General features: G+C 44.3%; 1 protein-coding gene across 2 annotated transcripts in view; it reads left to right on the top strand.

Moving 5' to 3' along the window:
• Positions 1–12,333, top strand: part of LOC146812807 (alpha-2-macroglobulin-like protein 1) — a 747,116-nt gene that overhangs the window by 603,308 nt on the left and 131,475 nt on the right. For both annotated transcript variants that reach the window (XM_085619917.1, XM_085619918.1), the window contains exons 26-29: positions 37–193; positions 6,190–6,264; positions 6,896–7,067; positions 9,975–10,186. In XM_085619917.1, the coding sequence (XP_085476043.1) occupies positions 37–193; positions 6,190–6,264; positions 6,896–7,067; positions 9,975–10,186 (616 nt within the window). The remainder of the gene's footprint in view (positions 1–36; positions 194–6,189; positions 6,265–6,895; positions 7,068–9,974; positions 10,187–12,333) is intronic.

Raw genomic sequence — 12,333 nt, 5'->3', positions numbered from 1 at the left:
TTGCTCCTCTCCCTCTCCTTCTTTTCTTGTTTCTAGGCTGACGGCATTTGTGGCCAAGTGCTTTGCTCAAGCTGAAGAATTCATCTCTGTAGACAATAATGTGACTGCTTTGGCAGTCAATTGGCTGCAACAACACCAGTCCCAAGATGGCTGCTTTGAGAATGTGGGCATGCTTTACCACACAACCATGAAGGTATGGTCAATATTTTCAGGCATGACTCCATGACCCTAATTCTACATCAGAACTGCTGTTTATCAAGCTGCAGAAGGAAAGAAGCTCCAACTCTTAGACAGAAAGCTAACCCAACAACCCTACTTCGTGGGCATTTAGGCAATACAAGGAAAGGGCTAAATGTTATGTCCTGCCACTGTGGATGCAATTGTTACGTCCCTAGGGCTGGACTTGCCAAAGGGCATGCAGGCTATTTTGCCCCTGTCACTAAACCCACCATGTCTAAGGACACTGGGTAGTGTGGTAAAGGAGAACCATCCGAGCCATCCCCTAGTGCCAGGGATCTTAGTATTAGTCCTTGTCTTTCAATCTTTCTCTCCGAGGGCCCCCCTTTTTCTCACCTAAGAATGAAGGGTAATATTTCTCTTCAACTCTAAAGCACCTTCTGTGTATGATTTTCCTTGACTATTGTTATGTTATGGTCCCAGTGTTTGATTAACCATAACTGGCCAATTTTAGTAGCTTTGAGACATGATTTTAGCGTAACCATGTTGTCCCTTAACATATTTTTTTTCAGTTATATTTTTAGGCTTTCTTATTTTTTGGGGATTACAGGTAGCTTTTTAGCTCATTGGTGAGCATGAAAAATATAGCATTGAAAATTTACTGTGGATGGTATTTATGTAGTCGGTATAATGAACCTGGTTTTCTAGCATTGGATATTTCAGAGATTCACATGATTGAATCATCCCCATCATCGATCTGGGAGTCTTATGGTAGTCATAAAGAAGCAGTGCAATGTCAAAGACAATCTGAAGGCTTTAACTTGCTTACATTAGAAACCATCCTTAGAAAAGACCCAAACTTTAGCCAGCCAGGAGAACCCACAATAAACATCACTCCCCTACCACCTCTGCCAGAGGAACCCTTGCCTCAGATTCCCACAACTCATTGTGTGGAAACAGAGTCCCTGGAACTCTGCTTAGATTACTGCAGATTTATAGATATTTCTATGTAATGCATATATTTCCTTCAAAATACATCTCTATCCCATCCTAGCACAGTTTCCAGTTGGTTCTTTTAGGAGAGTGGACAAACCATGTCTGTTTTTTGCAGGAAGCGCCTTTTCAGGCCTTGGGGACCAATTAGAAGGCAAGGCTCCATTCTGAGGATCCTCATAAGGAATGGATCTATTGTGTCAACCCTTCCCACAAGGCAAAGGACTGAAAGATATGTTGGATCTCTTCAACCAGAACCTTCAAGTACGGTGAGGGTAGACTTTCAATGCTGCTGCAAAAAACACAGAGTCAATGATACACCTACTTCAGGATGGTTCATAAGGTCCATCAGTTAGGACATGATCCAAAAGGGTTAATTTGGAGTACATGCAATCCATGAAATCCTATCCAGAGGAGTCTTTGCCAACCTCCAGAGAGCCATCTATGAAAATCCCTAAGAAAGCAGACAGGAAAACTGCCAAGGTCCATCATCTGAGGTGCTAGAGCCCTTTGACTAAACCCACTTCAGACAGTCCCACACTGTTAAAGAAAAAGCCTCTGGGGGTGATAACAAAAGGTGACAAAAATGCTGATGGCAGCATTGTCGGCATAACCAGTGTCAGTGACACAGAAGAGCACACCGTCTTCAATACCATTGATGAAGAAACCACATAGGTCCCCATCGATGATACCAATTCCATCAATGACAGCATCAGTGACTCCGTCAAAAATTACCTTGACATCAATGTCACCTGGAATGATGACCCCATTGACAACATCCCCTTTGAAGATGGCCCTGTCAGCAAAGGCCACGTTGATGGCACTGTTAACCGCCATACCAACATCAAAAGATCCATTAACAAAGCAACAGGCAAAGACCTCTAAACTCAGTCTGATTTCTGACAACAAAATCACAACATCTCTGCTGCCTGAACACACCTCGCTGAGTAAAGTGCCATGATGCCACCTCAGAGCCTCTCAGATACAGAGAAATCAGAGGCAGGCGGATCCTGTAGTACTGGCAACAGTCCAATACTCTTGAAAGTCAAGTTCCAGGACCCACATGATTATAATTAGGAAGAGGCGGCTAATCTGCCACAAAGTACCAGAGTAGTAGAAGAAGATACAGTATTCCTTACCATACATGGGCAGAGCATCTGGATGACGAAAGACGGCATAATGATTATGATCCTTTTCAAAAGGAACATCAGTAACTGGAGAAGTTAAGGGCTTTCAACAAATTCTGTCTGAATACTATGCATCGTTTCTAGATACCCCAAGGGGTACACCTGACCAATAACCTGCCAGTCTGTCACCACCACCCCTCTCACAGCCACAAACTCATCCTTCTTCACCAGTATGGAGTCCTGTTTTACCTACCAAGACAGTGTCCTGTGGCAAATCCTCCATTTCAAGCTCTACTTTCAACTATGTCAAATACTTATAACTGCGGCACATGATGACAGATACTCAGATGAGGATCAGGAAGAAGGAGAAGTACATGACAAGGACCAGAGTAGGGAAAACTGCATTCTACAGATCTCTATGGCATCTACATCACCGCCACCCGACTCACCACTGGCCGAAATTGTAAGCTTTTATGCCTTAATAGAGAGAGATTAGATTAGATTTGATTTGTCACTTCCCAGTATGGAAATAGATTATGAAAGTGAATTAGTGAAAGTAATGAAAATTCCCGCTACAGTGGCATTAGTTACACTGTGACCGATCAGAAACACAAGACACAAGAGGACACCATGGACCCTTGCAAGCTTGGTTGGTCATCTCCTGGCAGACTATGTGGTAATGTAAGCTGCACGAAGGAGATCTAGGAACCCAACTTCACCTTTCAAACACCTCTCAAGACAAAGAAGGTAGAAAGCTGGGAAGGATTTGGAAGTGGATAACTGCCATGTCTGCAACAACGATCACAGAAGCCAACTCACTACCAATACTAGCCAGATACAACAGCCAGATGCTGTAAAACTTTGAACCCCCCTTGCATTTCCTTCTAGATATTGAAAGAGCAGAAGTAAAAGCAATACCGCATCAGGGTGAGAAGGACTCTTCAGTGATAACATACTCAGCAAAGGACGTTGCGTCAATAGGATTCAGACAATATCCTGGGGCTACAGTATTGCATAGAAAAGGCTGGGTAGGATCCCCATTGTTTAGACCATCGTGCCACAGTGGGATTCTATGTAAGCCTTTCAACTGAGAATGATTATTTATCAGGAATCCCAGCTAGAGACCAACCCTCATACAGAGGGAGATATCAAACCTATTGATACCAGCTGTACCAGATACCACAACAACCTTACTGCCAACAGTACTCTCGACAGCACTAGGGGGGCCCACCTCCAGAGGCCTGCCAGAAGCAGGCACCATGGGAGAAAGGGAGCAATCAGTCCAGATCGCAAAACAACTCCAGAAGACACTGTCTTAAGGCACTGGCTACAACATTCACCCCATCATCAGTGTTCCACGTGAGGGAAAAGATCTCCGCTTACTACAAAGAATGAACCACCACCACAATGGACCATGGAGTCCTATATTTAGTGAAGCATATGCTTTATCTAGCATTATCCTGCCCCATTTCCCATATCAGGCTCATGCACTGAAATCATTTTTGTACCCTTATGCTACATAATCTGAGGTATGGTGGCCTCTCAGGGGAGTGCTGTTCACTGTTCATTCGCCTGACTTGCTGAACTTTGGGGTTTTGCTAGGGATTTGTAAGGGCCTTTAACGTGGCCTTGTTTAAAGTCTTCCAGAATTGGTTTAACATTGCCCTGCTTTTCTACAACTAACATGGAACTCCCATCTTGACAAACTGGGTGATTCAAGCATGTGAATGAATGAACGATATCAGCGTTGGGTAGCTATATTTACAGGTTAGTAACTTTTTCCTTCCTGTGTAATAGTGATCACTGTTTGCATGCTGGCTATCAACATTTAAGGATTCCCATCCCAACATATGTAAATTATTTTGACCAGTAACCTGCAGCCTAGACCCTGTGTTGGTAAATTTAATTATCTTCATGTCAAATTTGTTGTAAATTTGTCTATTTGGATGGGCTGGCTTTTGGAACCAAATTAATACGCTGATGTTGTATATATACCTCCAAAATGTTACACCCATAGAACTTTTGAACCCAAAGTTTAATCAGTACGAAGTGTGGAACAAATGGTCACAGGCAAATGTGTCAATCTTCAAGTCATTAATGAAACACAAAATGACATTCCTATGCAAGTCCCAATGTAACCAGAACTACAGAGGATAGAGCGATCACCCACGATATGTATTAATTAGTGCCTCATGGAACTGGAGATAGGAGAGATCTTCTACCATGCATTTTGGGCTACCCACATGGTAAGGGTTTAGGGGCCAATGAGTGGGGCTAGCAGGGATTTTGGTTATAACCCAGTGTGCAGGATAGCATCTTTAACAAAAGCATGCATACCTGAAGGCTGTAGTCTTTTGTTGGAGAATGGGTAGATCATGGGGAGATAGCTGAAATAGGAAGTGTAACTACTGACTTATTTTAGGTAGGTTTACAGAGATTAGTCAGCCATATGTCATCCAATATGTTTATTTTGACCCTTAAGGCATTGCAGGCGGCAGGCTGGCCGGGCTGTCAAAGTCCTCCTTGACTGGGTCCTGCACCTGCAATGTCAAGAGCTGCTCTGTGTGGTAGCTGAGCAAGAGTGACCCAGCAACAGTAAGTCAGTGAGAGGGCGCCAGTTTCTGAGGCAATAAGCAATTGCTCACCTTACAAAGGTTGCTGCGATAGTGTGCTCACTGTGTGGGAGAGTGCAGTAGGCAGGTAGGTAGGAAGCACCTGGTTGACGCACCTGCGCTCAGTGTGTGGTACAGAGACCTGCGATGACTGTGAGCAGCATTTCCAGCATCTCTAAAACAACTTGTTACTCTCTACTGAAGATGGTCAACAATTGTGAAACACATGTCTAGAGATACACAGCACTGACTGAATGAAACAATGTGGATAATGAAGGGCTTACTGAAGTGGTACCATGCACTGCATGTACACAAATGCATCTGAGTGAACTAAGTGCTGGGATGTGAGGCAGTCTGCTCCTTCCTCCTTTGTTTGGGAAGGCTTAGTCATGGTCTTCAGCAACACATCCATCTTCTATACCCATCTTCTGCAACCAGAAGACAACAATGTTTGCACATCTTGCTATGTTATTTCACCTGTTACCAACATATGCACCAAGGTTCAGCTTCAGAACATTGTGGTGAGGAATATTACTTTTTTAGTTTGAAGTTGATTTGCAAAAACATTGACATTTCTGGAAAAAAGATGTCATTTCCTCCCGCAAACTGATGTTGTCGTCTTTAGTAGAATATCCATCTTCTGCTTTGCGATTCCACTTGTATACCACCTGTGATCAGCGAACAGCGCCACCTCACCTTTTACAATGTTTTCTGTAGCTAACCAGAACAGCACATCTACCTCAGTATATTTTATTCCTTATGTAACCTGTATAGCAGCACATCTGCTGCCTGCAGTGTTATTCCACCCCAAGGCTAATCCACAGCATCAAAGCCACCTCTACAATTGTACATCACAGCATGGCCAATCCACGGCAGCGCATCCCGCTTCTGCAGTGGTACACCACCCATGGCTAATACACAGCAGCAAATCCACCTTCTGCAATTGTATTCCATCCCATGGTCAATACACAGCAGGACAACCACCTTCTGCAATGGCACCCCACCCCATGGACAATCTACAGCAGCACATCCACCTTCTACAGTGGTGCTCCTCCCCATGGCCAATCCACAGCAGAACAGCCACCCTCTGCAATGGCACTCCAGCGCATGGCCAATCCACAGCAGCACATCCACCTTGTGCACTGGTGCACCTCCCCATGGCCAATACACCGCAACACAGCCATTTTCTACAAAGGTATTCCACTGTTTCCTGGGTCATAGGTCATTTCCCTTGAATGAAGCTGGGACAGACCCATACTCCTTCCCTCTCTGTTTCACAGGGTGGTGTTGATGATGATGTCTCTCTCTCAGCCTACATCACCTCTGCCCTCCTGGAACTGGGATTTCCGCTTCAAGTGAGTGTGTCATGCTGCATGCACAACTATCTCTATCTCTCATCTCTCTTCCTCCATTCTCCTCTACTCCTTCAATTGCTATAATTTCAACTCCACCCTCTTTTTTGGCTCTCTCCAAAGCACATCTGCTTATTTTCCTCTTTGCATTTGCTCACCTATCCCTCTCCCTGATACATATCTGTTGCTTTTGTGTTTCATCTGTCTCTTCTCCGTGTTATTTTCCCACTCCCTTCATTTGTTCCCTTGGCCTTGCCTCCATGTTTTTTCTTCCTTCCTTTCACCTTCCTTGCATTCTTCATTCTTTCTTCCTTCCACCTTTTCTTTCATCCTTCCTTCTTTCTGTCCTCCTTCCCTTCATCTATCCATCCATTGTGCTACCTTGCTTCCTGGTACTTCATTCCATCCTTCTCCCTCCCTTGTTTTATCCCTTCATCCCTTGGTCCCTTCTTTCATTTGCCCCATTATTTCTTCCCTCCTACTTTCCTATTTTTCTTTCCACAATCCCTTGCTTACATACTCCTTTGTATCTTCTCTAGAGTCTTCACCTTCTTTCTGCATTGCTCTGGCACTCCCTTTCTCCCTTCTTTCCTTTGAACGGCACCCTGCCTGACACCCAGCTTCCTCCTCACAGGCACCCATGATGGTGAATGGACTGCAATGTGTGAGGAACAGATACCAAGGAGAACCGGGCATTACCAGCGTCTATACCCTCGCACTTCTCTTCTACACCTTCACCCTGGCCGGTGATGACTCAGTCCGGGGGGAGCTGGCCGAAAAACTAGAGGCTCTGGCTATTCACTCAGGTATTGGCCTTTTCACTCTTACCTTTCTCCTCCAGTGCAAATCTGCCCTGTAGGTAACCTGCCAGGCTATAATGGTGGACTCACCTTGTATCTCGTGTAAATGGAACAGGCTCAAACAGGGAGAAGGATTTTTTTGCTGTGCTGGGGCTACCCTAGAAAAAGGGAATGATGAGTGTAAATGGTACCCACCTGTTCTACACAGGAGGCTGCACCTCAAACTGCGCATGTGCAAAGAGCTTGAGTATCTTTGATCAACTGTACCTCCTTTCTGTCTCTGTGTAGAATTAACCAGGTGAAAATGGTGCGTCCCCTATAGTGTATGCGGCTGTTCCTTCGTGCGGCATCACTTCCTCTCATGTTTTGGAGTAGTTAACTAAGTCTTCCTGTGGTCCCCTCCCTCTAGAGCAGAAGCTGCACAAACATTCTCAGATCAACAAACACCTGCATAATGTTCTAATCATGCGTAGCTGAAGTGCGTGGCATGTGTTGCTTGTTTGTCCAGTATTTCCAGCTGTGTTATAGTGCACCAGTGTGAGGCGTTACAAGTGATGTTGTGAGCATGGAGATGGCCAACAATGTGCACACCTCTGTATTGCCGGATGTAAGCAGGGTAGCAGGATTAATGTCTTGTATTTGATGTAAATATGTGTGTGTTCTAACGTATGTCTTAGCATGCCTTGCTGCTTCGTGGCAGGTTGGATAGCTCACATGCTAGTAGGCATCTACATAGGCCCATTCATACAAGTATTAACATGCTCAAAAGGTGTGCAGCCATTTTGAAATAGGGTTACTGCCAAATGACTGAAATAAAAGTTGGAGCAGCAATAAGAGTTAGTGAACTGAGCAGGTCTTATTCAGTCAATCAATTTCTTTCCCTCCTCTACCCTTCTCAATCCAAATAACAGACTAACATATCCACCACTCAAATTACTTTCATATTTCACTATATTAATTCACCACCAATCCTTTATGGGTTCCGGAGTAGCATGCTACTCACTGAAAAAGTGTTTAAACACCTCATCAGGGGTAGTAAGCACTATACAATTGCAATTACAATACAATACAATACACTTTTATGGAGGCGAGAAAGCACCTAATGCAGAAGTTATACCAAGTCCACAAGCTACCAGTTGGAGAGCAATCAAAGCAAAGCTAGACATGCACACGGTATTAAAATCCCAGAATATACACATTCCTAAGTAGAAAGAGGTTACAATTTGAGTAGGGGTTTGAGCCACAAGCTCTTCTTATACTTCCAAAGACAGCATTTTGCAGAATGGAAGAGCCTTAGTTGGGGCATGGCTCAAACCCTAGCCAGACTGGCAAATGTGAGTAGGATGCACAAAGTGCATGGTAGGCTGCTCTCCTGGCAGAACAAGACTGAGCCAGCATACCTCATTTGACCCCCCTCACCCTCATCCCTCCATGCAAACCCCAAACATTCTCTTAAGTCAGAGGTTCTTTGTATTTCCTGATTACATAATGTGGCATCCTCATGCCCTGCTAAAATGTCCTCTCAGACACTTTCACTGTCACTTTACAAATAACTCACACTTGTGCGGTGAAGTAGATTTACTCCAATTAAGTGCTGGAATTGTAAAAACCATTACTTCGGGAGCCCATACATTGGATATTAAGGTGTGGCAGGTAAAAGGGGAGGAGTAATGAGGGAACAGTCATGAGAACTGGCACCTGAGAGTCAACTTTTACTTTTTAAAATATGCGCCGAACGAAATTGGCAACAAGGACAAACGTGACTGTAGATCTGTTCTGTTGTACTTAATTGGTCACATAGAGACTGCATTTTTAAATATCTTACAAGGTTAAAGCCCCTGCTGCAGAGATCTTAGTTTGTCCAGTAATTTTCAGTGTATAATAATAAGGATATGATAACTCAAGTGGTCAATGCACATGCCGGAGAGATCTGGGTTTTACTTCGAAGAATGTCGTGGCTAAATCAAGTGGGTGCTAAGAAGATGGCTCGTGCCCTGCCTTCTTTGATGGCACTTCAAAGAGTGTCCAAAAAAAGTGATACAGTCTGGATTCTCATATACGTTGAAGTGAAACAACATGTAGTCCACTGAGTTGGTATGACCATGGGTTCAAGGGCACCAGCAGGGGTAAGTTGGTGGTTGGTGTCTGCCCTCCAGACAGGCACTCTTGTCACCAGAGTTAAGTTTCCGTCACAGAGACAGTAGTTTATTCAGCAGGAGGTAATAGACCACTAAGCAGCTTTCACACCAGCAGCCAGCATAGAAAGCCTGGAGCCAGACCAGGAGTTTAACTTCCCAAAGAGCCCATGGCAGACCACATGACATGGGACACAAGATAAACTGGAAGACAACTGTAGTAGGGAACTTCAACAACTTGCCAGAAGCAGTAAGGGATTGGGCGGACATACTCAGTTGATTTGAAAGGGAATGCCTTGAGTTGGAGTTGAACCAAGATCACCTGATCAAGATTTTCTAGCCAGGTGGCAAACCAAACCTGTATCTCTTTGACATCAACATCAACCACAAATGCTGATACTATGCCACCAGCCATGTACTGACGGGGTCCTCTGTTCACACTTTTCATTGTCTCCCCATTATCTCAAGAGTGCTGTGAAAATTGAGCTGAGGACCGCGCCTTGTCATTTTGAAAGCCCAATAATGGCCCCCACAATTTTGGTTCATGGAGCTCATTCTCCTCTCAGAAGCACCACAGATCCACACAACACCATCTATGAACTTACTGTCTCATTATTTTGTTAGATTATGATCACTCGTGTGCTGTGTGAGGCGCTTCAGCAGATTAGGCGAAAGGCAGCTGAGGCAGTGATGGATGCTCTTGATATAGCAATGCTGCTTTATACTTGCAAATTCTCGGAAAATAAAAATGCATGTCTGACTTCTTGCCCTTTTACAGATGGACAGACACACTGGGCATATACTCCCCAGACCCCGTCTGACTCTTTCTGGAGTCAGCCCGAAACAGCAGATTTCGAGACCACGGCCTACATCTTGTTGGGGTACCTCTCCATAGAGGACTGGTCGCAGATTGACATCAGCAATGTGGTGGCCATCGTGAGCTGGCTCTCCAGGCAGCAAAATGCCTATGGGGGCTTTTCCTCCACACAGGTAACATCTCGCCTGCTGCCTAATGGAGAAAGAGTTTAACACAGTTTCTGGATAGCAGGGTGTTGATGCTGATGTAGTGCATTAATCATTTCCTATATCTGTCATGCACAGTGATGTCATCAATGATGTCATGTCAGCTGTCATTAGTGATGTTATCAATAATGTCATAGAGCATGTTATGAGTGATGTAATATGTGAGGTCATAAGCAGTGCATGGCGAGGGCTCAAGTTATAGTTAATTAGGTTAACTATAACTGGTGATGTTCAGTGGTGTTTTGAGTTAAAATGTTATGTTTTTACTGAACTTTTCACCTAACTATAACGTCACTTTAAGCTTTGCCTTTTCAGTGAATTTATGAGTTTTTTTTTAAGGTAAAGTAAGATATTATTTCCATACCTATCTCTGCCAACCCCCCACTGCGAATGGCCTTTTCCCATGTGCGGCATGGGTTTGGCTACAGGGCCTGGCCTGTCACCTGGTTCTGCACCTAAGCAGCCACAGCTAGCCGACCCGCCAACCACGCATGGTGGTAGGCTGTACACAGTGTGAGGTTTGCCAGAGAACCTGACACAGCCCACACTAGATTAAAACACCGTGACACACACAGGTTTTGTACAGGCCCTGCATGGCCAAGTCCCACTGTGTGCACCAATCCCTCTTACTCCTCTACCCCACAAGGATATGATTAATTTTGTTGTAAAACTTTTCTGTACAGTTGTACTCCTACAATACCGAGACCAAGTGTGACCTCCATGGTACAGCAAGACAATGCAAGCTCCAGTGGAAGTACCATGGAACTCACGGGTGGGTCGTGCTGGGTCCCGTGCAAGTACCATGACATCTGCAGTCTGAAATTTTGTAATATATTTTCTGGCCTCTGGGTGGGGGAGGTCCCACCAGTTGCTCCTCATAAGTTCCAGGGGTTCAGGACTCCCCTACTCTTCCATCTTATTTTTTTTACTAGTTGAGGATCCAGGAATGAGTCCCTGTGTCCTGTAATGATGGCTGCAACCTTTTTCTTCAGGTTGCAGCCAACCAATTAGATAGTTTGGTCTTAATAGTCCTGCTGAACCGCAGTGGCAGACAGGAGAAATATTCTTTCAGCAAACAGAAACCCTTATATTTTAAATAGCATGGGATTCCCGCAGGGCCAACATTCCAGCTATACCTATATTTTAACCCCCCTTCATGATCACCCCGAGCACCTCTTTAAATGCGAACTCCTCATAAACGGCTTAATGCATTTACAACAAATAGGGAAAAGCATGGATTGTTTTTTCTGCATTGTTTGCCAACATTTCCTATGAGAGCCTCTCGGCCTACTCTTGATGGATTACCTCAAAGCGTCTTGTGAAGAAGCTTAGGTGGATTCAATTTTTTGGGGAAAGTTCCATGACGTCTTGTGAAACGGCACCAAAGTTAAAATATATCTATATATATATATGTGTTCACTGAAAAAAAAAACGAAGGTTAAAGTAATGTTATAGTTAGGTTAATTTGTGAGTGAGAACATTAACATTTTGAACTAAAAAAAACACAGAAATTAATCAGTTCTAGTTAGCAGCTCTAGCCCCCGCCATGCACTGCTTATGAACTCACATATGACATCACTCATCATGACTTGTTCTATGACATCTCCAATGACATCACTGATGACATCATCCAAACTTGTTTTGTACACATTGCTCTCTTTATAAATGGCTAAAGCTTTAGAGCTCTAAATTTAAGTACAAAATAACTCAGAAGAATATGAGTCATGATAAATGCCTCAAAAAGGAGGAGGAACCAAGAGCTTTTTAATGAGGTCCTGCACCGTGCTCCGAGGAATAGAGAACAAAACCAAGGGATGCAGTTCCTCTAGGGAAAAGGGGGGGGTTTATTTGGAAGGGGGAGAGCGATTAGTCTCTATAGAATGACCTCACACACCTAGCAAGGTGTCATGCTTCATCATAGGGCTGTGCTCCTCGTCGGGCCGGCGCTGCAATGCCCGACGGGCTCCCGCGAAGGGGCTCTTTTTCGGAGATCTTTTTTAGAGACAGCCGTATGGGTGCGTGGGGGTCAGTGCAACGAGTGTAGTGAGTGGTGGTGTAGTGAGTTAAAATAGGTATGGTATTGCCAGACAATGAACCATTTTATTCTGATGGTA

This window comes from Triturus cristatus, chromosome 7 (assembly GCF_964204655.1).
Source record: "Triturus cristatus chromosome 7, aTriCri1.1, whole genome shotgun sequence".
NCBI lineage: Eukaryota > Metazoa > Chordata > Amphibia > Caudata > Salamandridae > Triturus > Triturus cristatus.
This window is presented reverse-complemented; position numbering and strand designations above follow the sequence as displayed.